The sequence below is a fragment of the Spea bombifrons genome, chromosome 3 (assembly GCF_027358695.1).
Source record: "Spea bombifrons isolate aSpeBom1 chromosome 3, aSpeBom1.2.pri, whole genome shotgun sequence".
Lineage (NCBI taxonomy): Eukaryota > Metazoa > Chordata > Amphibia > Anura > Pelobatidae > Spea > Spea bombifrons.
This window is the reverse complement of record NC_071089.1, coordinates 84,800,719-84,827,509: the sequence shown is the minus strand read 5'-3', so window position 1 is coordinate 84,827,509 and position 26,791 is coordinate 84,800,719. Positions and strand designations below refer to the sequence as shown.

The 26,791-nt window shown below is 38.6% G+C and overlaps 1 protein-coding gene across 2 annotated transcripts in view; it reads left to right on the top strand.

Annotated features, from left to right (window-relative positions):
• The window catches only part of FGF12 (fibroblast growth factor 12), a 144,492-nt gene that overhangs the window by 15,681 nt on the left and 102,020 nt on the right, over positions 1–26,791 (top strand). The window contains exon 1 of one of the 2 annotated variants that reach the window (XM_053458706.1): positions 11,058–11,165. The exons of the other annotated variant lie outside the window; for it this stretch is intronic. Within the exon in view, the coding sequence (XP_053314681.1) occupies positions 11,138–11,165 (28 nt within the window). The 5' untranslated portion in view covers positions 11,058–11,137. Of the gene's footprint in view, positions 1–11,057; positions 11,166–26,791 lie in introns of those variants that run through there. 2 annotated transcript variants of the gene reach the window in all.

Sequence of the window (26,791 nt, the reverse complement as noted above, 5' to 3'; positions counted from 1 at the left end):
TACTTGTGATTTGATATATCAATGATTTTAAAGAAAGTTAAACAACATGAATGACTAATTTTGAATAGGCAGTAAGGCGTTAGTAATAAGGTGTGGTTCTGAGGGGGCTAATTGTAATCGTTATAAATCATTTACTTTTTATTTTCTGTCCACTCTCTCCCAAAAAAGGTTTGTTAGAAAGCAGATGCAACAAAAACAGGGTAACAGGCAACTTTTATGCTCCGATAATGGTGGTTGTAATCTTTAAAGCACAACCTCCTTATTTAATAGGTGGTATTTGTATTAAAAAATACCCTTTAATGCATATTATAGCTGAGAGGTCCCTTTAAGTTTACGTGATGCACCTTTTTCAAGGTATAGGGGTATTCTGCAGAATCAGGAGAACACATCTTTATATCATATTTTATGGAATTCATATTCATATTAAACTACTATGCATTCTTCATTACTGGGGCTGTCAGGGACATTAAACTATCCCTTTTAGCATTACTTCATTGATCTGAAAGTTGCTTGTAATGGGAGCTATAGATTTATTTAGGTTTAAAGCTAGGCAGCATCCCATGGCATTAGAGACACGTGAAGTTCATTTGTTAGTCTCAGAAGGGGCATTCGTTACATGAAGGCCCAAGATCACTGTTCTAGGCCAATCAATAAGAGCCATTAGTGCTAGAGGTTGTAAAGCAGCCTTGAGAAGCCTACAGCCCTATTGCTTTTGGTTCATATGACCATGGTTAATTTGTTTATCAAACCATGTTTTAAAGATGCTGTTCCACCTAACCTTCCTGACTTTAACATTTTAGTGTGTGTGTGTATTTTTGTGTTGCAGAGCAGTAAAACATGTGTGAATAGGAATACACATTTGTAAATATTTTTGGTTTGACGCAGGCCTGATTTTATTGTCTGCATTGCATAATATCTAGCAGGCCAACATGCCGTTTACAGGGACAGGGCACAGCAGGATTCATCCCCATCTTCCAGGGGAGAATTGGGATTAAATAAGAGGATATACACGTACAGGAAACCAGGTGCTGAAGGATTTATGTCAGATGGAAGCCGTAAGTAAACAATCAACATTTCTCCTCCAAAATGCTTCTCAAATTCCTACTGACATTGTGATCGATGTCAGTTTGATCAGCTTGATTCACTGATCTCTCGGGGGGTGGGGTGGCATGTCTTCTCTTAAATCATCCCAAATCTGGCGGTTTGAAATGTTGGGAGGTATACCTGATCCACCGTTTAAGCCTTAACACAAAATGTTCTGGTCTTCTCAGCTCTTTTGTTTAAGCTCTTTATTTGGTTCTGCTGTCCTGCTTGTTTATCACCTCTAATCCCTAGCTTTGTTCAGCTGCACTGAATGGGAAGGAGTTTCCACACGGGACCTTAATCAAGCATCACCTGCCGTGAACATTTACTCCTACCCAAAGGAGGCATTTCTATAATGTACGCGATGCTCCTTTCTGTCCTAAATATCTACATTGGTACATACAAATGTACAAACATTTACTTTGGACCTAAAGATATATATATATATATATATATATATATATATATATATATATATATTATCTTCTGTGGTCATTTTATGCTTTTAGCTTTTGTGGTTAGTCATATATTACAGCTGGATGAGCCAGTGTAGGCTCGAACTCGGTGCCCATACTATGACAATTAGAGGAGTTTGAGCCTCCTAAAATGCTCCCTGAGTTTGGTTATTCACAAAGCCACCCCTAGAAGAGGGAGCACTCCAAGTAGCCTATCCCGGGAAGTTCCCAGGTATATGTGTGTGTGTATATATATATATATATATATATATATATCTCACATTTCAGACTATAGTGTGTTGAGTGTGTAATTTTGTATGTGTTGATATACTAACTCTATATAGTACAATTTGTTAGTTAACATGTTATTTCAAATGATAATGTAGAATTGCATTTTGCAAAACTCATATTCATTGTATTGTTTCTCTACTCCTGGATATGCATATTCAGTTGCAAGCTTTTCAGGCTAGCAACTGATCATACTGATGCAGAGGAAAGTATGTGTTTTATGTTTTGTGTAATAGAAGGGAGTACATGGGGGAGCAGGTAAAAGTGATTTTCAATGTGCAGGTAATACTTTGTGCATAATGCGCATCAACAAGTTATCAACAACATCTGTTGTACAGTACATTCTGTTTCTGTGATATGTATTTCAGAGACATAGTTATTGGCATACCTGGGCATTCAATATCATTTGATCTACCTAGATACATGTTTGATATGGAGATATTTAGAATTTGTGAGAATTATGTTTCTTTTGGAAAGCACTTTACTTCTTAAAACTATCAGACTCTATAATTTGGGGTAAATACAGTGCTTACAAACTTGAATTTTGTATCAGATGTTACATTTAAGGGACCAAATGGCTTCAAATGAATCTTCTGTGATATGCCAGCGCTGGCTAGGTTGAGAAATAGGAGAGACCTTTTCATTGTATAGATAGGGATTTGTCCCATGTCCTATCCACTTATTTATTTAACAATACTTGACACAAGATTTGTTTTATTATTATTGTTTCTATTCTTCATCATTTATATTTTCTTAGATTTACATGTTACAGAAAATAAATGGATTCTACATTTGCGTTTATATAACTGTGTTACAAAACTTTTCCCCAGAATAAAGAACACACGCCTATACATCATCACATGTACATATATTGTGGCCATAAAGGGATAAACTAGAATTATTTTATCTGTGCTTATTAGGTTTTTATAAGAGGAATGTCCAGGGGTCTCTTACAGACCCTCACCTCTTGTAATAACTCAGTAGACTTCATTGATTGAAGGTATTGGTTTGTAGGTATTGTGTTTCTTCTCCAAGTAATCACAGGTTGGACCTTTTATATTACATAGTTCATGATTACATTTGCAGTGGTTGCAGCTCATTTCACAGGACTCAAGAAGCTTTTATTGAGTCATCCTACATGAAGCATCTTAAAAAGCTTGAATTTTTCTTTGAATTGTCAGATACAGACAATTTACATTAAAATCTATATATAAAAGCTGTGTCATCGCTCTGTGTCTGTAATGCTGACCTCACAGGCTCAGAGGGGTGATCCGTGCAGTGATGGATTGCAGACCTGGATCTCACGGTGTGCTTTCTTGGCATGGTCCTTCTCGTTGACCCTTCTGTCTGTGCTGTCCTTATGTTCTGTAAAGCCAGTGCTCCTGGATACACTCACTTTGGTCAGTTTGTTCATGCAAATAATGTCAGTGTATCTGCTCAAGGCTAATCTTCTGATAAAGAGATAATTACTTGCTAGCAATGGAAAGTACGTGGCTGGAGCAAATCCAAAATAAAACCCTGAGATAAGTTTTAATTGGAACGTGTTAACTGGCAGAAGAATTTGTTCAGTTTTCATCAGTATGCTTGAAACACATCATGACGGCTAGCCCAGCTGTCTACAGATGGGGCCGTGCATTAGCTTGGCTTGTGGGGATGCGCGGAGGGTGACCTTATTTTATTAATGGTGTAGTGCAATTGAACCTATTGATTTGAAATATCTATACCCCAGAACAAAAGAGATAGATGTCCAGGAACTAAACAACCTTAGGAAATCACCAACATTTTACACTTTCATCCCTGATTAGCTTTCAACGACATGGAAAACCCCTGTATGTGGTAAGAGGCAGATAAACTGCAGACGAGGTAAGGTGTAATAGAGACAAGTACCGTATTTGCTCATTAAAGAAGACGACCCCCCATAATTTGAATATTAATTGAGGAAAAAGGGGAAAGCCTGAATATAAGACTATCCTATATGAAAAAAAAGTGTTACTAGTAAAAATTTATGTAAACAATTTTTTCATATTTAATAAAAACTATGATTGAGGAAAAGTGAATTTTCTGTTTTTATTTTCTTTGCCAACCTGCCCCCCAGTTATACACATATGCCCCCCAGATATGCCTTAAACCCCCTTATATGCCACTCTGCCCCCCAGAAATGCCTTTTACCATTCTATATGCCTCTCTGCCTCCCTGATTTGCAGCTCTGCCCCAGATATGCCTTATACCCCCTATATGCCACTCTGCCTCCCAGATATGCCTTATACCGCCACTTATGCCATGCTGACCCCCAGATATGCCTTATATACCCTATATGCCACTCTGTCTCCCTGATATGCCACTCTGCCCCAAGAAATGCCTTATACCTACCTATATGCCACGATACCTCGCTTATATGCCTTATACCCTCTATTTGCCACTCTGACCCCAGATATGCCTTATGCACCCCATATCCCTAGTCACTGCAATGTGCGTAGAAAAAAAGGGCACTATGTTCTTAGTTTTGTTATTGCAGGGATATGAGCAGGGGGAGGCTGGTCCAGGGGGGCAGCCAGATTTTGTGAAGGAAGGCTGTTCCAGCGTTAACCTTAACACTGGGCAGGGTTGTATATGGTGCCGTTAACGGGCCCCGCAGTAGGAGAGAGGCGAGGATGTGCTTATATCATTGTGGGTGCTGTAGGCCTAGGGCAGGGAGGCAATTACTGGTCACCTTTTCTACAATGAACAATTTTTTTTCCACTTTATCTTTTGTGTTATGTTTTTGTAGAAAAATATTTGTGTGTGAAAATAGAGCTGCTTTTTGTATAAGTGATCCAGGTTCCCAAACTCCATACCTGGCCTTGCGTGTGTCTTGGCTGGCAATAGGAGGACAATAATAATTAATTATGACCCCTTATGAATTTTCCCTTTTGAATTTGCACCTTTGCATTTCTTTGCACGTGATAAACCCACTGCCAGTCAGCTCCAGAATGCTGTGCGAGTGCGTGGAATTCAGTCTCACTGATTTAAACTGGAGAAATTTCCTGCCACTGATTGCCTGCTTGAAGCAACCAATCAGTAGTGACAATTCTGGAACCATGTTTCTGCTGCTTCTCCACTTCTCCACTGCTATTTTCTTTTACAAAGTAATATCCTATGCATTATGTGTTTAGGGACTGCCTGTGAGTGTTGCTTTACATTATTGACAATATGCAGGATACATTAAGACATACAGGCAGATAAGTAAAATAAGTAAAATATCTCTAAATATAACTGGAGCTCAGGAAGTGACTTCATCATATTACTGTAAGTATGGTAACATGCTTAACGCATTCCCAAGTGTGGCGGTATGACCTCCTAGCTCTACATTGTAAGGTTGCTTGAGCAGAGCCCTCCTTATCTTTTTTTGTTTCTGCAAGTCCAAATTGCATAGCAGTGCAGGATAGGACGTGGATATATAAATCAATATTTTGCACTTGCATTGGCTGGACCTTGGGACAGGTAAATAGCTTTGAATGCCCAAGTAAAAAAAAGGAAATGCCAGCTTTTGGGCATTCCAACATTAACGATAGGTTATGTAGAACAAAATGTAATAGTCGCACTTTCTAATTTATCTTCTGTTTATTTATATTAAGAATCTAAACATTTTAAGATGTTGCGTAGCTGACTACACTATGTTATTTTTGCAAACACAACAGTGCTGCACAGTTAGCGCACATTATTTTTAACTGCTTTCCCAGAAGACACTGTATACCCAGTAAGCACAACCAAGAAATAAGAACAGTTCGCTTGCGTTTTGCAAAATCTCTCCAGAGACACGTGGAAAGTAACCATTTAGGAACAAATGAAATGTGTTGGTAATTAACAATATCCATGAATATGTAACTAGTGTTGAACAGTGTGCTAACCATTGACAGGGACCCTATTTAAAAAGCATAAGTAACTGCTTACTAAGCATTCATTTGGGTGTGATAAATATATGGTATGCTTTAAAGAATGTAAAAAAATATAACTACTTATTTGTTTCATTCTTGCAGTTTTTTTGTTTTGTTTTGTATTTTGCTTGCATAGCATTAAGAATCTCTGGCATTTGTTTTAGCTATAAGCAGGTGCCTTCCACAAATTATTACGCAGCAAACACTGTATTTGGTTAGTTAGTGGCCAGATACTTCAGCATGTGCGTCGCAGGCATCTTAAATGTGTCTTATATAGAAGTGTTTGATTCCATGTCTATGGTATATTATGTGCACATTCATGTAATTACATATACCGTTTAAAGGACCATCTTGAAGTTTTAAGACGTTAGTTGCAATACTTCACCATCAACTCAAATTTTATTTTTCTTTGAAAACAATAAAACATTCAAGTGGACTCATTTAAATGGGCTAATTTTAAGACAGGGCAATGGGGACAGGAGCCCAAGGTCAACCATTTCTCAGAGGCCTACAACAGTGGTCCTTCTGCCTGGCTTAGTTGATATGAGAGAAAGGAAGGGGTATTGAGAGGAAGGAGTTTAGGGAATCCAGAGGGGACGTGCTTTGGGAAAAGAGTGGTGTCACATTAATTTTAATGATGGCCCTGTACGGGGGTATTTGGAAATTTTAACTTTTAAGTAGTGGATTCAAAAACAAGTATAAAAAAATAAATGGAATTCAAAGCCAGAAAATAAAAGATGGTTCAAAATATATTCATTTTCTCAACTAATCCTACATTTTAGAATAAAGACATATTTTATTATTTGCGCACATGTTTGTAAAGGCATATGTAGAGGTTGTCTGTGGTATGTGGGAGTTGCAGCTCCATAGACGCAGGCTAAGTGGCAGGCATGTTGTAGTGTAACAGGAACACAATGGCAGCGTTTTACCAGCTCATGGTTGATGTTGAACTGAGCTGTTATGTTGACCCATTATCCTCCTCTAGTAGCGAGACATTCTATTGTGATGCTGTGCATGACAATCCAATATCTGAGGAGTTAAGTCTGTGTGTTCAGCACTGCAAAACCTGACTACCATGAAACTGCTGACTGAAGTGTTTGTGTTGTGCACGAGGGAATAGGCCATCGACAAAGCAGCTGATCCAGAGCTAAAATAACAAACTCATAATTCATGTGACCGTAACAACTGTAGACGTCACAGACAGGTCTAACGGCATGAAGCCATTTCAGTATAAAGAACAGTGCTTTCCAGTGTAGTTTCCTACTGCCTGGAATTGAAATAATCCACCAAGCAAAATCTGTACCAATAATTCCCTAAATTGATTCTTTTTGCTGGTCTCCAGACAAGTCAATTCATGCTTATCACTTGTTCAACATTCAACCTAAAAATTGGATTTTTTGTTTATCTCTAGTAATATAAAAATGGAAAAAAAAAAGTGGATGTTTTATCCATCTGTTTTGGGGAAAAAGTAGAGTTCCATCTATGCATTGCAAAATCACTTGGGGAAATTTTACTCTTACCAAAGTTTCTTCACTCCTGGCTAGTGGGCCATGCAAATATCACCTCTGCACAATCCTAGAATGAATTATGCATGATATTTTCCGAAAGTAAAAACAGTATAACTTTTGTCTTCATCTCTACCTTTTCTAGCAATGTATGTCCTCTTTAAGGTGCTCCAATGTAATGTTTCAATGACAAGTGTTTCAGGAAGACACACACAGAATTTAACACATACCTATATAACTGTCTTTTCTATATATCTTGCGTTTCTGTTTAAGCCATTACTTCTATCAAAAATTAAGAAAAGTTATTTTTTCGAGAGAAAGGAAAGATAATGAGAAAGATGAGAGATGGGGGAAAAGGGGGAGATATAAGGAAAGGGAGAGAGATAGTGAAGGAGGGGTCAAATGGACTCTGGGGGTGATCACACGGCACCAGAATACCTAAAGCTGGCCCTGATCACCACTAGTACATCAGATTTTGGTCCTGCCAGACCCACACCATTCATTTAGTATGCAGTGGGCATAGTATTGCCCTCCTCCCCTGCCATGCGTGTGTGGTGCCATTTCATGCGGAGTCACTATAGGCTCCGAAAAATTGCACTGACTCTGTAATTGATGGTTGTAGCGCAAAGCATCCCTGAAAATATTTTGTAATTGTTGGCCAATATGCATAAAGTTGTAATGATGTTTTGATATCGATATATTTTTTGTTGGAAATATGACTGGGTATAGCTAGCCTTGCATTGGATCTGCATAAAGTTATCCTGAATCTAAGACCTAAGACTGGTTAAGGTCTGAGTCTCTACATCTGTTTATATAAAAAAACTGTTTATATAAAAAAAAGTAGTTTATCATTGCATATCCCTATAATAGCATACAGTACCTGTAACGATCAAAAACGTCTCTATTTCATAAAAAGATATATTTAATCCCTATGGTTATTCTTCTTAAATTAACTTTTTTTCATCGTCAAAGAAAAATTCTAGACCAATTCAAACTACTGCACTGATCTCAATATCTTAAAAAAGCATTTTAAGATGTTAATAGGTTTGTATTTTGAATATTGAAGGATAAAGGGAATTGAATTAATTATGTGTAATTACATTTATAGAGGATCTGTTTCTAACATTTTTAATAGAATTTCTCATCGCTAAACATCCACATGCTTTCACTTAATATGTTAGTAGGCACCATAATCGGGTTACACGAAACTAATCGTAATAAGGGATAATCCTTAAAATCGGAAGCTAGCGCGTTGTCGTGATCTTCTTCAGTGAGAGAAATCCCGTCATCAATAACCGTTCATGTAAAGGCAGGATTATTGCAATATCCCTCCAGCAATTTAAATGCAATTTGATGTCTTAATGTCACTTACTTTGTATTGTACAATTAACAAACAGAATGATTTGCTTCAAGATGAACAGCAATTATTTTAAGCTTTGCTAAACAATGATGTCTGTTGTGTAAATAAATGCAATGACCTAGGTCTAATCCTATAGAAATATATCTTTAATAAAATAAATCACAGTCCAAAACCAAACAACTGATCCAAACATTCAGGCTTATGGAAGCCAATGGACAAAATTCGAAACTGTGGCAGTCAAATCATTAACATCAGTAATGTATCATGTATGGCAAAAAACCAACAATTTAGCTTTTTTGAGGGGATTTAGATAATTTTGCTGCTTTCTGATTGAATATGTAAAAGTATGATAATTCCCCATGTAGTTTGTGCATTGTCTGCCAATTACTGAGGTTTAAATGCTGATGCCTGGAAGCATTTCTTGGTAGGTCAATTAGTTGGCTAAACTGAAAAAAATAGGCGATTACTCAAAAAATGAATAGTTGTTAACATTTTTAAAACCTAAAAAAGCAAAACAGAAAATCATCGCAGACATTTACCCCTGTATATATATATTTAAAGATGGCATAATATTTTAGTATTATTTCTATACTTTTAGGTTTAGTGCTTTAGGTCCTACAACCATGATTCTCAATATAATCTCATTATAATATAAAGTATCTTCTTTATTGTTGCAGTTTTTAGCGTTCTATAAATTATCAATTATGTTCGGTAACCAAAATATGATACAGAGCTATTCATTTTTTTTTATTCTTTAATTATGTTAAATCATTTTCACATTCTAGCAAAAAAAAAAAAAATGCACAAAGCCTTATTTTACTTCACATAGAAAATTCTGCAAGCGTTTATGTTTTAACTAAATGCCCCCCTTGTGTATCATGCAAGAGAAAAAAATCCTTCAGGCTACGGCTGAAATTTCTAGCTGGATTGAGAGGGTTGGATTAAAATATATGGCATTCCCTAGCGCCCAAAAATGAAAAAGCAGCAGAAGAGATTTCTCGAATATATTTGTGCATTGTAATTACATGCTCCTGTACTCAATCATTCATTGCTGAGCTGATCTGTCTAATTATAAAAAAATAAGTGCTTTTATTGTCATATTGGAGTCTGCAAGGACTTTATACTACAGTACAGTAATGAATTGCTATCATTTTTACATACGATTCTCGGGCTAGGAGTGCAGGGAAATTGAGATGTGGATAAGTGGTGTAACGTGTGCTTTGATATGGTCATGGTTTCATGCTAACACAGAATTTCGATGAAATCATGACATCCTGTATCTTGTAAAGTGATTAAACTGGCCACAGAGACTCTAAGAACTTGATTCTACGGACCTGACTAAATCTAGATGTAGTCAGAAGATACAGGATGATCGTTGTGTATAAAGTATGTACGTAGTAACTTAATGCCCCTAACTAAAAGCAAACGAAGGTCTGTTCTCACTCAAAATGCACATAAACAAACCACAAAGTGTGCAACAAGAACGGTAGAACCACTTAGCAACCAATTAGATCAAAGGAAAGTTACGAAATGAAGTTGGAGCACGACTCTGTGATACGACACGACACGATAAGCCACAGGAAGTACTTATTACAGCCAATCCTGAGATGGGAAACTAACAAAACCTTTTAACAACCTTAGCATATAAGCTATATAAACTCCTGAAACACCAAATATTACACAATTTTTAAACTTTTATATGAACTATATGTTTAATTGTGTTTCTACTGCCGCGTGTACAGCTTCGGGGCCTAGGTCCTAGTCCTAGGTATGCAGGAGTGCATGCTTTGTCATGTTGAACATATTAACAATTAACCATAAAATACAGTTACAAACTCAATCCTACACAAGAGCAAATGTAGTAGACAGTAACATTTAAAAAAATATATAAATCTTGCAGTTTTCATGAAACATAGGTACCTAAAGCCCTGACAGTCTGTAATGGGTACAGTATATGTGATTCTAGAGACTGGGTGGATGTATATGTTTTTTGCTCCTAAAAGAAAAAATGTTGTCCTTAATTAACAGGTTAATTTTCCAGCAAGTGGTTACTTAAAAATGGATTCCTGACCAATTAGTCATCATGGATGGTATTCTACTGTGAAGAGCTACATTTGGAGCAATGAAAGGTTATTCAGGAGAGTCCAGATTTACACATTTCCGTCATAATTCTGTCAGTTTCCTCTTGACAGCTGTACCGCATAATTCCCTATAAGTCCAGTTAACACACATGTCATTCTGTATACTTCCTTTAGTAAAAATGTTATGGAAAAAGAAACACCATAATGAAGTTGCTCACACTGGCTTGTCTGGTTAACACATCCAGATCAGGCTTAAATCTTGTTTCAAGGATCATACAAACACTGCTGGCTCTGCACTTGTTCCTGGCCTTATACGTTAGTTAATAAGGTATTGTGTAATTGTAGAAAGTTGATCTTCATGTTTCGCATGACATACATTCATGGCATAGACTAGGCCAGAAGGCAGCTGTCAGAAACAAAGTGACATCTCCACGTCCCTCAACAAGAGAAGATGACAGAGCCTGTGGTAGAGGAACAAGGTCAGTGTGTTGAGATAAATTACATATCTGCAGGATTTGCTACTTTCTACAACTTGTTTTAGAGAGATACATTTGCATCAAATCGATGTAGGCAACTTTTGGTCTGGGACAATAAAAAAAATACCTAGTTACCGATAATAAATAAACTGAAATTAATTTGCTGTGGCTGAGTCCCATACTCATAAACGTAATAGGAGCAAGCTATTTCTCAGCCAGGACAGCCAGCATTTCACAAACTGAGAATTGTATTACAGACACTTGTGTGTTGCTATTCATATAGTACATTGGAATACACAATTGAGCTAAATAAAATACAGGATAAGGGAGCAAAAAGTTACATCTTACCTTACAACTTTATCTTCCTGGATGGTTCCGCCTTAATACCACCCAACGCCTTGCCTCGATGTTACAGTGGATGTCTCCACTCCATCTCTTCTTTTCACTACCCAGATTAAGAAAATAGCTAAAACCTGCAGCTTCTTTCTGTGAAGTATTGCTTCTTGGCCTTTTGGCTAAGATCAAGTGAGTACGTATGGCAGGGAAAGCTTGATCCTCTGCCTTAAGAACAAAAGAGATGTTTTGATTTTGCACCAAGACTAGTCCGGTGTTTGTGTGTGCGTGCATGGAAATTTGTCTGTAAGCTCTTATTTTACCGGTTATGGAGCGATTTCCACTTGCAGTCTCTATTGGCCACTCTACTAGAGTTTGGAACTCTGGCTACAATCTAATTGTGTCAACTGGGCCTCTTTATCTGCTACAACCCTGACCTTTAATACCTGCTTCTTTCTGCCTTTTCATTATTGGGTGTTGCAGCTTTGTGTTGTAGCCAAGCAAGCACCCTGCCTGTGGAATATCCAACTTCTGCACTCTCCATGAGTTTCCAGTATGTTCTGCCTGTCTGTCTAGTCACAGCCCTGCCTTGGGGCAGCCCTCTCTTGTTTGCACCATCCAGCCCAGCCTGTACCTCTCAGTCTTTAGTCTGTAGCTTCCAATACTAAATAATGCATCATGAGTCCTTCTCATCCCCTGCAGCTAGGCTCCTCCCTGATTTTCTCCTATCACTAGGATTGGCAGTATTGGAATTGTTATGACTTAGGGAGTATGACCCCTGGAGACAACCTGGGGACCTGATGGCTGCTGTGGCCCTTACACATCTAAACACTGATCCTTGGGGCTTCAAAAAATTAAAATCGCTAATAACCTGCCAATGTCTCTCATGCTACTACCAAACACTTATGCATTCACTAATCATTTCATCTCTAGGCTACGCCATCTTCTTGATCACTTGGTCTTCCTGCTTCACAGACCTCTCCTCTATAATCCATTCTCAACTCCTAAATACTCTTCCTTTTCTCCAGGGCATTAACCCCAGGCCAACTAAAAAAAAATATAGACTAGATGGGACTAACGGCTGTACTTTAGACTTGTTTGTGCTGTTTGAATTTGTTTTTTTCCATAAGGCTGCCTGGCAGTAAAGTGTGGGATTGTTGTTTTTTTGTGCAGGAAACTGTGCTTTTCATTACTAATGGCTAATAATTAGCCATGTAATAATTGTCATTTAACAACAGTAACTTGTTGCATTCTTAAATATTACAGTGGCATTTATTTTAATGACTATAGTGTAAATGAATACAATCTGCTCAGCTTTAGACAGATCATTATTGTTATGGAGCTATTTAAATCCATGGTTAGTATTTATTTTGTAAGTGAAATGTGAGGACAGGTAAGCATAGTGATCTAGGTTGAAAAAAGTCCATCAAGCTTAACTTTGCTGATGATTCAGATGATGGCAAAACAACCTATTGAAGCAATTTCCAATTGTGCCTCAAAAGGGGGGGGATTCCTTTTTGACTCATCCACAAAGCCAGTTATACCCCAGTATTTTCTTCTTTTTTAATAAATTACCATTGACTTATACAGAAGAAAAATAATATTTTCCCCATTTGTATACATTATATTATTATTGGCCTTTGCTGCAACTGCCTGGCTTTGAACACTTTTGCTAAATGTATTACCTTCAGTTAATCCCAAGTCATTCTCATTTAATGATTTCCATGAATACAACCACACTTAAGGTATAATTTGAACATTTTATTTATTTTCCCAAAGTGCATTTGGCATCTGCCACTTAGCTGCCGCTTTTCCTATTTGACAAATAGTCCTTGCAGGGACATTGTATTTACTTATAACGTACGGTATTACCATACCTAGCAATAACATTTGGTTTTCACTAAACACTGCAATATCGTTAACCCCTTAATGACCAGGGGTTGTACTCCCCTAAGTGACCGGAGCTTTTTTGCCATTTAAGCATACTTTTGTTCAACCATGATTGTACGTATCCATGTTTAGTGTACCCACACACATAATATATTGGGGTTTTTTTAAGGACAGATAGGGCTTTCTGTTTTTGTCCCTTGTTCTATTATCTGCTATTAATGTATATAGTGTGAAAAAAACTGAAAATTAAAATATTTTTGCAATTTTATTTTGGATTTCTTTTATATTTTAATTTATATTCAGCAATATCCTGCGAGTAGAATAATACCCCACATGCATAGGTTTTTGTTAATTTTAAAAGGGAACAAATTGCTCCCTTACTACACTATTTTTTCTTAATTTTAAACTTTGGTGGCAAGGAAGTGGTTATTTAAATGAGAGGTGCGCAAGGTGTTCAGGCACCTATTTTTCCATTTAAATTTTATTATTTTATTTTACTTTTTGCAATTTTGTGAATTTAAGCCAGTTTTCAATCAAGGTGCAAGCAATATCTAATTGTCATTAAATCTTTTAATTTGTATAGTAACCTTTGATGCACGAGTGTATCACATGCAAATTCCAAATTAACCAAATCTATTTGTGGAATTTCTGCAACAAGATATCAACCTGAACTAAAGATTTGAATTTCTATAAGATCCAAACTAGTCAAAAACTGTCCTGTGGCGTGCAGGTAGTCCACTCTTAAAAATTAACGTTTGTATTGTATACCTCATCCAAAACATATTTTGCCCAAAAAATATTTTTCTAACATCTTAAAACGATTGTCAGTGGTGACATAACACCAGAGTTCACAGCCATGGTGGTATAATAATTTTAGAGGTGTACCTTGCCCATCCCCGTTCCTCCCAGGCTAAGTTGGTCAGAAACAAACATGGGAACAGGAGTATATTTGTAGGACATGAGGATTTTTTTTCCAGAATATTAACACGAAGCCTGCTCCTGTGCCCAAGTCTACTAGAAACTACTAACATAGGCATAGCCACCCACATAGCATCCTCTGCGTTGTGGACGTTGAAGTTCCGCACTAATGCCAGCCCTCAGGGTGCCTCCTCACCCCTCCACCATTGATCCTGACCTGAAACAAAGAAAAATTGGAAGGGAGGAAAACAATTTCTTGAGGCAGACTTTTCCAGAGAGAGAGGTCTGAATACAATGTAGCTCTCTCTGTTATACCCTCCCATGATACCTGCTCACAACCTCTCCCCCTTCCAAAGCATAATTTCTTATGCCCAATTCACACTGACCTGCGTCAGAATATGGAAATAAGGAATATTCTCTGGGGGGGGGAAAACAGCTCCACTTTTTAAATTATTCCCAAAAGGTCTCATATTCATCATCCCCTATACTTATTATGTTCTCATTAATGTTATTTATACATCAATATACATTTGTAGATAAATCTATATATGGTAATAGCTAGATTGTATTAGCTGTGAGCTGTGCATTTCTATCTTATGATAAAATATTAATGATAACGGTTTACTGTATATGGGAATATGGTCCATGTGTTTTCTGTGTATATACCACCATCTAGTGGCTGCATAAAATGCTTTAGATGCCTTCCCAATTGCATTGACAGTTATTCGTTATATAGGTTTTGCATTAGTTCTATTATTATTTTTATTATTAATATATTTTATTTATATAGCGCCAACAATCTATGCAGTGCTTAATGCAATACATATATTCAAGGGGTATGACAGGATGAGAATTGACAGACTAAGACAAACATACATTATGTGGAGAGAGCCTTGCTTGTCTACTATCTATCTATTTGAAGTGATGAGGCTTATATCAGTGTAAAGGATTCTGGGACAGCAGGGAATCTGGAAAAAAAGAGAAGGACTGAAAATATATATATTTTTAAAAGATATTCATAGTATAAAAGCTATTCATTATTTTTTTTAAAAAACATAATGCACTATGGCAACATCTTTTGAAGGATTCACTCAGCACCCACTAAATGAGGTGTCTCTCTTTGTATCTGGCGTATTTCACCAACAAAGTATATCAAGGTCCATGGGTAGGCATGCTCAACAATCACCGAAGGAACCAGTCTCTCTCAAACTAAACACACACAAAAAAACCAATATAGTGATGTAGGAATTTTACTGTGGAATCAGGCCATGTACTAAGAATTATGACACAGTCTGCATTATTTTATGCTTGCATGGCACAAGATTCTGGGTAATCTTTAATGTTCCATCTTTGTTTAAAGAAACATAAGACTAGGAACAGTCGTCACCTGCAAATATGCAGCCTCAGGAACATCTGTCTCACAGCACAATAGCTGTTATGATTAATTAGGGTAATTCTAATTCCTTCTAAATTTGTATAATCGTCCTAGCATAGTAAAAGGATTGTGCATTTAGAGGCAGGAAAGATCGTTACAGAGGCAGTCTAGTTACTCCAGTTGTTTGTTTTAATATTCCATTTTCAATTTTGTGTTGTTTTCTGCATGTTAATAACTGCATATATATTTTGTTTTTGGAGGACAATGGGCGATCCCTAAACCAATTGAAAACAATGAATTTTGAGCCCGTACATGTACAGGCTTTGTCATTAAGGGGTTAAAAATCGGCTTTTGTTTAATTTTGTTCTCCTTCTTTCTCCACTGTATGCAGAAAGCACACTTAAGCATACAACACATGTGTAGAAAGTGTATTTAAGTACATGGAAATGATTTGGAAATCTAATTTCCTTACCCTACTAGCCCAAAAGAGAACAAGCTCTGATTTACATGCAGTAAATCTAATTGAGGTCCATTGCAATCACTACACATTTTACTAAAATAAATGACTGGAGTGTTCCTTTAACTAATAACTAACCCGTAACATTATATTCAATGAAACAAATCATCTTTATATACCAGGCAGGCTGAGTATCTAATTGCTTTATATTCCTCTTGAATCCCATTTTTCTTTTACACTATATGGACAAAAGTATTGGGGCACTTGATCATTACACCAGTACACCAACAGGAACTTTTAAGACATTGCATTCTAAATGCATATTACATTAATATGTCATTTCCCCCCTTTGCAGCCTCCCACTCTTCTGGGAGACTTCCCACACACTTTTGGAGTGTTTCTCCGGGAAGTTTTGCCCATTCATCTAGTAGAGCGTTTTTGAAGTCAGGCATTGATGTTGGACGAGAAGGCCTGGCTCGCAATCTCCATTCCAGTTCATCCCAAAGTTGTTCGATGGGGTTGAGGTCAGGGCTCTATGTATACGTATACATTTTAAAATACAAGTTCTATAATTCTGCTTACTCTGATTGACTGCTCTCTAGAATTCTTCCCATCTATATTATTAGAATAACGGATAATCTAAGGGTTACGAATCCTGGTCGCTATGTGGGGCAAAATTTAAATTTAAAGCAATCAATAAAAGCATTCCATTTGTATATATGGTAACGGCTGCCAGACTAAACATAGGTGATTATACAGGCATTTCACATGATTTACTATTGGTTGGAAATGTTATGTGGTATATATGACTATAATAGTCTAAAATGCCATTATGAGGGTAAAACTGTCAATCATGAGGAAACCCTCCTCACATAATGAGCAAGACGCCTTGATGATGATGTTCATCTCACTTACTAATGTGTGCCCTTTATTACTCGGCGCAAGCAGAAGTGATTCAGGAGGCCAAATTAAATTGCCATTTTGCAGGTGATATTACTTGTTTTATGAACAATAATGAGGTGATTAGGAAACTGGTCCATTAGCAGCAGGACTTTGTAAGTAGGGCTGAAAAGTAACAATTACATGGATAACGATTCAAAGTATTTTATATAAGAGAGGTTGTGCTGAGGGGTCCATAATAAAGTCTCGTGGTATGGCTACCACCTTCATTTTTACCTCACAGTAACTGTTGTCCAGTTTAAGTAAGCAGAAAATCTTTGGAATTCAACTGAACCTGGCCAAACTCTTTGTGGCCCCAGTAGTCACACGCTAAACGAATTATGTTCTTTGCTCCGCCCAAACTTTTTCAAGTTTTCAAACAGTTTGCTTATGTTTTAACGCTTATGTTTTGATGTCATAAGAAGGAGTAGGCAACAGCAGAAATCGTGACATATCGTACATCCACTAGATGACTCATAGACACCTCATGCCTTGCATGGACATTTGGTCTAGCCCTGAGCCACTAACAGCAGATGGCTGGTCTAGTACAAGTAGTGCAGAATTCTTAGGTATGTCATATTGAAATATTGAATACGTATTTTGACATGAAATGTTCTCCTCCAATTTAAAGAACAAATCTTTGAAATGTTTTCAATCGCTCTGCCATACTGGGACATTTTTCAAAATTAAAAATGTGTTTGTTATTGCAATATTCTCAATATTATTGTAATGCAACACAATTATTACAGCATTCTCAATAGTTTTGCAATGCAACATGTCCTATTATTGAGCTGTATACTATTATGTCACTGCTTGTGCCTGGTAAAGGGGAGGAAGATCTTGTGTAAATATTTCATGTTCTTATAAGACACTGAGAGCTATTCTCTAAAAACTAAAATACTCAAAATATATTGTTATTCCGAGTACTCTGCTTCCCTCTGCTGGATTAGTTTGTACTAACAGTCTGTACCAAAAAAAAAACGTCTGCGAAGCGCTAACAAAACAAATGAATGCACAACTCATTGTCTGGGTTTTATCACCTAAACAAGCAATATGCAATGAACACTAATTTCAACTAATAGGATAGATATCTGGGGCAGAGGGTTTTTATAGGTCTTCTACATTAAACTCTTGAAAAATATAACACTAATAACCTGAGATGTTGATTGACCTGACCGTGAATTTATTTTTTTCCTTTTCAGTCAACAAATGTTTTTGCCCATTCAGTTCGGCAAAAAATTCGGGGGTATTTTCAATCCCCTGTGTTCAAGTGAGGGAAAAATAATGGCACTTGTGGTGACATCCTCTCCACCGATTGGAGGATCATGAGGAAGCTGAACTAAGGAACAATAATTAAACAGTTATTAATAAATATTGAATAGAAACATCAAGAAAACTGTTTTCTTTTAGTAATGACAAGAGAAATTAAACCTACGTATTCCTGTGAGAGCAGCAAAGAAACAAGATTTTTATTACCGGACATGGATCTTTGTAAATCCAAGGACTTTTGAGTTAAGGAGGGTTAGTTGAGATCTGTGTTGAGTTTTACCTATTACAGGGGTGTCCAACCTGCAGCCCTCCAGCTGCTGCGGGACTACATCTCCCATACTCCTCAGCCAGCCCCTTAGCTGAAAGAGGATTATTGGAGATGTAGTCCTGCAGCAGCTTGACCTATTATGTTCCTGAACATGTATGTTTGATTTTATTTTGGTGGGAGTTTAACTAAAGAAAATATAACATAATAGGAGCCTCCTATCTGCCATAAAATCAGTGATTGCATAGGAAGAGCGTTCACCATTAATTTAAATGTAATGTATTTCCTGATTGGAATATAGTATTGTTAGGGATACCCACCAATGCAGTATATTTTGATGTTGTGATACTTATAATTCAATGCATATCCCAGGATAAAAAAGGGTGCATATGTTTGGGGCAGGAGGAGCAGCAAGTCAAACTCCAATGAAAACAAACCAGCGGTCATATCTGCCACACTGCCTGGATGGGAGGCCATATCTATCAGCAGTTGTCTATTCCCATAGAGCTTCTAGTCTTCCCAGAGTTGTGTTACATGGTGTTGGATGGCTATATGAACTATCGACTGCCCTTCTTATGACACCCAGTACAACCAAAGGCCAGCCTTGAGAGACAGTAAATAAAAAATTAAATAATAGCCACGGATATTAATTTATCTTGTAAAAGTCGCCCCTCGGGTTGCTGCCATATCGGTATCATTACTTTTGTTTGGTCTGTTCAGATAAGCTTGTCCCTGTCTGATGTTGCCTGTGGCTTACAGCTGTAGGACACAAGTTAAAAATAAGTCTTCTTTTTCACAGGAGATGAAGTACCTGTGAGATGAGGGATTATTTTCTTCTTACTTCTAGTACAGACGAGTGTCTATTTTTGTCATGGCTCTTAAAGCAGACTAACATGTTTCAACTTGTTCATCAGACTGCAGCCACTTCACGCAGATTATTAACCAGAGCTCTCCTGCCAACACGAGAACCCAGGATAAAAAGTATTACTGGAAGAGGATAGTGGATTGCCAAAAGTCTGCTATACCTGTCTACTTGTCGGTCACTCTCCTGTGAAAAGGAGTAGTAAACTGACCTTAAGGGCTATAAACATGTAGGGCACCAATAGAGTGATTAGTGGTCCAAGGGCCAGTTCCTTTTTTTTATATTATGCCAGAGGGAAGTTTGGTGAATTTTCATTTTGGCCACCCATTGTGCTGAATGTTTAAATTCGGGATTATTAAATTCTTATCCCAGTCATACCCTTTTTTCCCATATTTATGTTTACACATTTGCTTATATTTTTATAGATATTCATATAGCTATGTTGTTATATAGCGATTTACTAATTTTTATATGATTATCATCTCTGTGATTAACTAATTGTGTGATTTTTTTTTCCAAACAATTATTTGCTTGTGATATATGATGTTATTAATTTATAAATACTTTTATGTCTACATTTTCTGCCTGTCGCTTTAATTGTTTGTACTGTATGTTAATTGGTCCCTCTATCTCTATGCCGGTTGGTTCTGGAATTGCTTGTCAGGTGCCTTAAGTTCGGCGGCTGCCGTAGTTGGTTTGTAACCTACAAACTTTGTTGCCTTAGGATTGTGTTGCCATGGTGATTTCTTCATATAATATACATCAGGCCTACATACCTCCAGATGGATAGACATAAACTAAAGCAATGGTTAAAGCCTCTAAACATTTCATACAATAATGAAACAACTGGTGAATATCTTTCTCTGTCCATTGTCCCCACATATACTTTTCCCTACCTCTTTTGCACTTGTTCCCCCCGAAGCTATATTTTCTATGCTGTTGCTATAAAGAGTGCCAGCTGAGTTTGACTCATGAAGCGTGGCAGAATCATTGATTTGCATGCAAGGTCCAAGGTTTAATGAGCATGCGGTAGCGCACATTTAAGCACACAAATAATTATGATTATAGAATAGAAGTAAATCTGTGAATTTACCCAAACCCTATATATTTAGTTCTTTGTACTAAATTAACCAATGTAATTATTATTACAGATTAAAGTAAACAAGATATATATGTATTATTATAGCATAGGGGAGCCTATGGTATCTCTGGCTTATTGTTAAGTTGCGGGAGGGCAAAACCTTCAGGAACAGGCATTGATTAGAAAATGTTGGCCCTGCCACTGATTGCAGGCTCCACAAGGGGAACCTTTAAACTAGACGTTTCCAAAACAATTACTCGCAAAAAACGAAATGCACTCCAGGCCAGATTAAGGAGCTTTGCCCTGGAGCAATTACTCGGGAAGTGCCCTCTCCGGGATTTCCTTTCCTTAGCAAGCACCTTGTGATGCAGTCCCGCTTCATGACACTGCCCACCAGGCCCGGACTGGCCATTGGGACCTTAAAATAGGCCCAGTCAGCACCGGGCTTAAGGGGCTCTGCGTTAATGCGGCCGTAGAAGCCGCATAGGCCCAGTCAGTCCGCTCCTGACTGGGCCTAGTTTAAGGTGGGGGCCTGGAGCTGCAGCTCCATCAGCCCCTTAGTCAATCCGGCCCTGCCGCGGGCCCGGTCGCAGTTGCTGTTTGCTCCGGCAACAAGGTAAGTAGGGTGAGGGGGGGTGCAGTGAGAAGAGGGGCAGAGGGGGGGTTAGATAGTGAGAAAGGGGGAGAGGGGATAGATAGGGGGGGTACATATTGAGAAGTGGGGAAGGGGGTACATAGTGAAAAGGGGAACATAGTGAGAAGGGGCAGATAAGATGGGGAGAGGGGGTAGTGTGAATGCGTATGAGAATGAATGAATAAATGTGTGGATGAATTGTGTGAATGCGTATGACAATTAATGAATTCATGTGAGGATGAATTGCTTGAATGATTTGTGAGACTGCATTAATGAATGTGTTAATGATTTGTGTGAATGAGTAAATGCAAAGATGGTACATGAAGTGTGGGCTTTAACAATAAGTAAATAAATAAAAATGGGCTGCTCAGGCTTAAATGCCCGGGCCTATTTTTTGTCCCAGTCCGGGCCTGCTGCCCACCAACAAGTTAACACATTTTCGGGTGCGCAGGGTCAGCGAGGGGGATGGTTGACGGATATCTCGAGACCCCGTCGGATCGCTGCTTCGTGGGACAGGTGAGAGGTATGGCCCAGTCAGAATGCTGAGGCCCTGGAGCAATTGCTCATTGTGCTCCCCTGCTAAACCAGCCGTGAATGCACAAGCTATAAGGGGTTTATATTTATTTAAACCTGTGATGTCGGGAAGCAGCACAGTACTTTTACAATGTTTATCATTAAAATGCTTTGCACAGTATTTGACGTAATGTAAAGTGAAGTAAAAAGTATTATCGGCTTTAGATTTCCTTAAGAAACCCATTTGCCTGCTTTTATCGTATGTCAAGTCAAAATATATAACGCAATTACACAAAATGGCATATCTTTTCCGGATAAATATCGTGATACCCATCCAGGCACTTTAATTGGCTTTAATCTTAATTGTTTGTATTTTGGAAGTTTGGCAAAAACTTTAAAAGTCTTAGAATTCCAGCAGATTTAGATCAATCATCATGAAACCACTGTGACACTTGCCAGGGGATACCAAAGCACGCAGTGAAACGTAAACGCTGCTTACATCTCTTCCCGTGTTTGTTCTAAACTGTGTATTAAGTCCCAGCTCTTCTGACATTGCTGTTACCAGGGGCAGTGCACTCGCAAGTGGTATTATAATCCTCCATAGACTGGGAGCTGTTTAGCACATTCTGCTTGACAGCAGAATCTGTTAGCATTTCCTACAGGGAGATTATCTCTTTGTGGAATATTATCAAGTGGCTTCTCCCTAATAGGTAAATACTGGTCTTTCATCACTTGTGAGATCAAGGTTGAATAGACAAACAAAAGCACATAAAAATGCATTTAACATAAAAGTTTGGATGTTGTGAGGGTTTGTTTCAAACTGGCTTAAATGAAATGGCAAAAGCAAGCAGAGGAGAGAATGGAGTACATTAATACACCAATACTGGCTACCATCTGGTCCACCAGAGCCTTCTGAGGGTGGTGGTGGAGCCATTTATTAGCAGTTTGCCAGCTTTGTATTGTGTCCATGAGGTGGTCAGCTAAATCGGTTAAACAAGAAATCGATGATCAGCAACTGGATGAGTACAGTGGCCACAAAAGAGACAGGGCTAATCCTGAATGTCTCTATGATCCACTGACACACTGGGCATGTGCTAGGTAACCGCACAGTTCATTGTGGTACAGTGACATACACTAACGTTGTCTTATTGTCCTGTTAGGTATTTTGATGTTTGCTAACTTACCCCTTACCCCAGGAGATACTCACCGGGGATTGTTCTTCATCATTCAACCAGGGGCAGCCCGACAATGGAGCTGGAGTGGGGCAACCGCTCCAGGCGGCACTTTTGAAGGGGCGGCACTTTGCCGCCCCAAGCCCTTTTTTTTTTTTAAAGGGAAAGACAGAGAAAGGGGCGCCGAGTGGTTTTCGCTTACCAAGCTGTCAGTACCCGCTCGGCGCCCCTCTCTCTCTCCTCTGCGGCGAGTCTCCCTGTTCGGTCTCGGTGCCGGCTTGTAATGCTGAGTGCCGGAAGATTACCTCATTTCCGGCGCTCAGCATTACAAGCCGCCACCGAGACCGAACAGGGAGACTCGCCGCAGGACTGCTGAAAGTACAAGGGGGGGGGGTAAGGCTAGATAAGGGGGGGGCGGCATTTTGCCTTGGGACGGCCCTGCATTCAACTCACATTGTACTGCAACTCACCTAAAATTACTGTTTAGTAAATAACCCATTGTTACACATACCTTTTGATTGGGCAGGAGCCTAGTGTGCATAAACTGCTGTTGTCAAAATCCCCAGAGAGAAATAGTTCTCCTTCCCCAGCAGGCACTTTATTGTTTGTTAAGAGTTACTATAATCTATAATATGGAGGCTATACCCAGTAGAGGGCTGGCTAACTCCAGGTGTCACCCACAGGCAAACAGCCAGTTTACATATGCCAGACAAAATGCCCAGTGCTTGCAATCCAGTCCTGTCCAACACATATCTACCAAAAGATGCCTTTTGGTAAGCTAAACAGAACACAGAGATGATCATGATATAAATGCTATATAAAAATCCTTGTTATATAAAACCCCCATTTATATATGAAATCGCAAGTAAAAAAACATCAAAGTATCCAACTTGTAGTGACTTTTAAGTTCAGCCGAGATGGCAAATGTCCACTGTCCCCCTGACAAATCAGTAAGTTACTGGAGACTTGATTTGTTTTTAAATTATAATTTAATATATTTCTTTTCTACCATGTGTTGTCAGTTTGCAGTTTTGTTTTTATTTTGTTAAAGCGTAACTTTGATTGCATTTGTATTACCTTGACATATGTTACTGTGGAGGTTCTTTTTAGTATCATGCAAGCCTTTGGCATCAGGTCAGCATTAAAACCTGATAACAGCATGACATTCTAAGGCTACTCTGTCTCTAGGGCTCTTGACAGTTTGTAAACACACACCACAGTTAAATTAGGAAGCTTTCCATATGCTTCACTATAATCCTGTGTTAATACAGTGCAATTGATAGGACCATTTCTCTTAAAATATTTGTAATTTTGATGCGTTTTTGTTGGATGCAGATTTTTGGTGGTGTTTTCTCTAATTGTGTTAATTTCAGTATTTCATATATTCTGGCTAATTTCCCGTGGAACCAGAAATGTACTCATTGGGCTGTTAGGTTGACGTGTATATCACACCTCCTGCAGTGCCTGTGACACGGAAGGGTTTATAGTATGATAAAGGCATGTTGGTGTAAGGGTTAATTGTTGATAAGATGGTTAATATGCTTTCTGTTCAGTTATTCTCTGTATACAAGTATAACAGGGACTTTAAAACATTATCTGAAACATATTTTTGATTTAGTGGGACTGAACACAATTGAACATGTCCTTGAACCTGGGATTTTGGGAGCTGGAGTACCCTGACTTTCAGGATAGGGAGTACAGCATGGGAATCGTGTTAAACTCAATGCAACGTTGCTAAAAAAAATAGTTAATGTACATAATAAAGGTAGACAGACACTTACATAGACTGTCGTGTATTACTAAAGGTATAAATTTGTGACCCAGCAATTAAGAGACACTTTTCCACATATCAGTTTGAGATGCCTGATTTCTAACCCTGCAACCCATCTCACACTGAAGCAGCGTATAGCTTTGAGGGTCTCCCAGTGCAGAAAGGCATGTGAACATATTCTGTTTCATTGCTCTTTTATTGCTGGTTATTATGCATGTATTTTGATTTGGTTAATAAACTATATGCATGATCGCATCCATTAAGTGCAAGTTTCATCTCTAATAGCCTCTGCCACCTCCCAAGTGCTCCTCTTTTGAAGGGACAGTCAATATTTGGCCCCCAAATCCCTACAGCTATCTATCTTTTCTCCCCATATGTGTCTTTTCTAGGAGTTCAGCTGGGTATGGGTGTATCACAGCATTCTGCAGGACTAAAAGTCACAATTATATGTCTATAAAGAGCAGAAAGTAGTTCTCACATGCGTGTGTATGTCATACTTCCCAACATTTCAAAATGTGAAAGAGGGACACTTTTTTTTTGTTAAATCTTGCGGAACTCACCAATACAAGCAATTGCACTTTATAATGTCGCGCCTGCATCAACACTTAAAACACACTTTTTTTTTGTCAGCAGTCATGCATATTAAAAATAGCCAACACATTGAATTGAATTCCCATGAGGCTCAGCCAGACATACTACTTCCATGGTGCTGGCTGAGCGTCATGGGAAGTGCAGCAACAGTAAAGCTGCAGATGCTAGCTGTGAACAAACATTCTCATGATTCTCAGCCAGGTGTCCACCATAATGCTGGCTGAGTATCATTGGAAGAGTAGTCAACAGCAGCAGAGATTTTTTTAAATGAAAAAAGGCTAATTTAAGCCTCCCTTCCATGACCCCTACACACACCTGCCCATAAACACACATATATACATACACTGCCTTTACACACACACATAAACTGCCCTTAAGCACACCTGTCCATAAACACACGGATACACATACACTGCCTTTACACACACACATATAAACATACACTGCCCTTACACACACACACACATATACACGTACATTGCCCTTACACACACACATACATGTACACTGCCCTTACACACACCTGCCCATAAACACACATATACACATACACTGCCTTTACACACATATACTGCCCTTACACACATACACTGCCCTTACACACACATATATACATGTTCACTGTCCTCACACACACATACACAAACACTGCCCTTACACACACATATACACATAAACAAGTACACTGCCCTTAGACACACACACATATACACGTACACTGCCCTTAGACACACACATATACACGTACACTGCCCTTACACACACACATATATACATGTACACTGCCTTTATACACATACATGTACACTGCCCTTACACACACATACACTGCCCTTACACACACACACATATACATGTACACTGCCCTTACACACACACACACACACATACACTGCCTTTACACACCAGTTAACAAATACCTATACTGCTCTTACACACACCGGCCCATACACACACAAGCTTACAAACACATACATACACATACACTGCCCTTACACCCTTTTCTCCCCATCTCTTACCTCTTCCACCATCCTTCATCCTTCTTCATTCTGCCTCCATTTTGTAGGGATGACATGGGTAGTGATTAGGGAGCAGTAAAGCAAGGTCTGAAGTGACAGACCTCGCGCTTCCTAATGTTGAGCCAGCTTGTCTTCAGGCTGCAGCTGCTGATCGGGTGGGAGATCCCCAGATCTCAATCCAATAGTGCATCTGTGGGATGTGCTGGACAAACAAGTTCGATCCATTGTGGTCCCACCTTGCAAATTACAGGACAGGATCTGCTGATAACCTCTTGGTGCCAGATACCATAGCACACCTATTCTAGTGGAGTCCATGCCCTCACGGGTCAGGGCTGTTTTGGCGGCAAAAGGGGAACCTACACAATATTAGGCAGGTGGTCATGTTTTGGCTGATCGGTGTGTCTGTGTGTGTGTGTGTCTACACACCCCTGTTAAAATACCAGGTTCTTGTGATTTTAAAGAATGAGACAAAGATAAATCATGTCAGAACTTTTTCCACCTTTACTGTGGAACGCCTGAAGCTCTCCTTGTTCTGCTAGG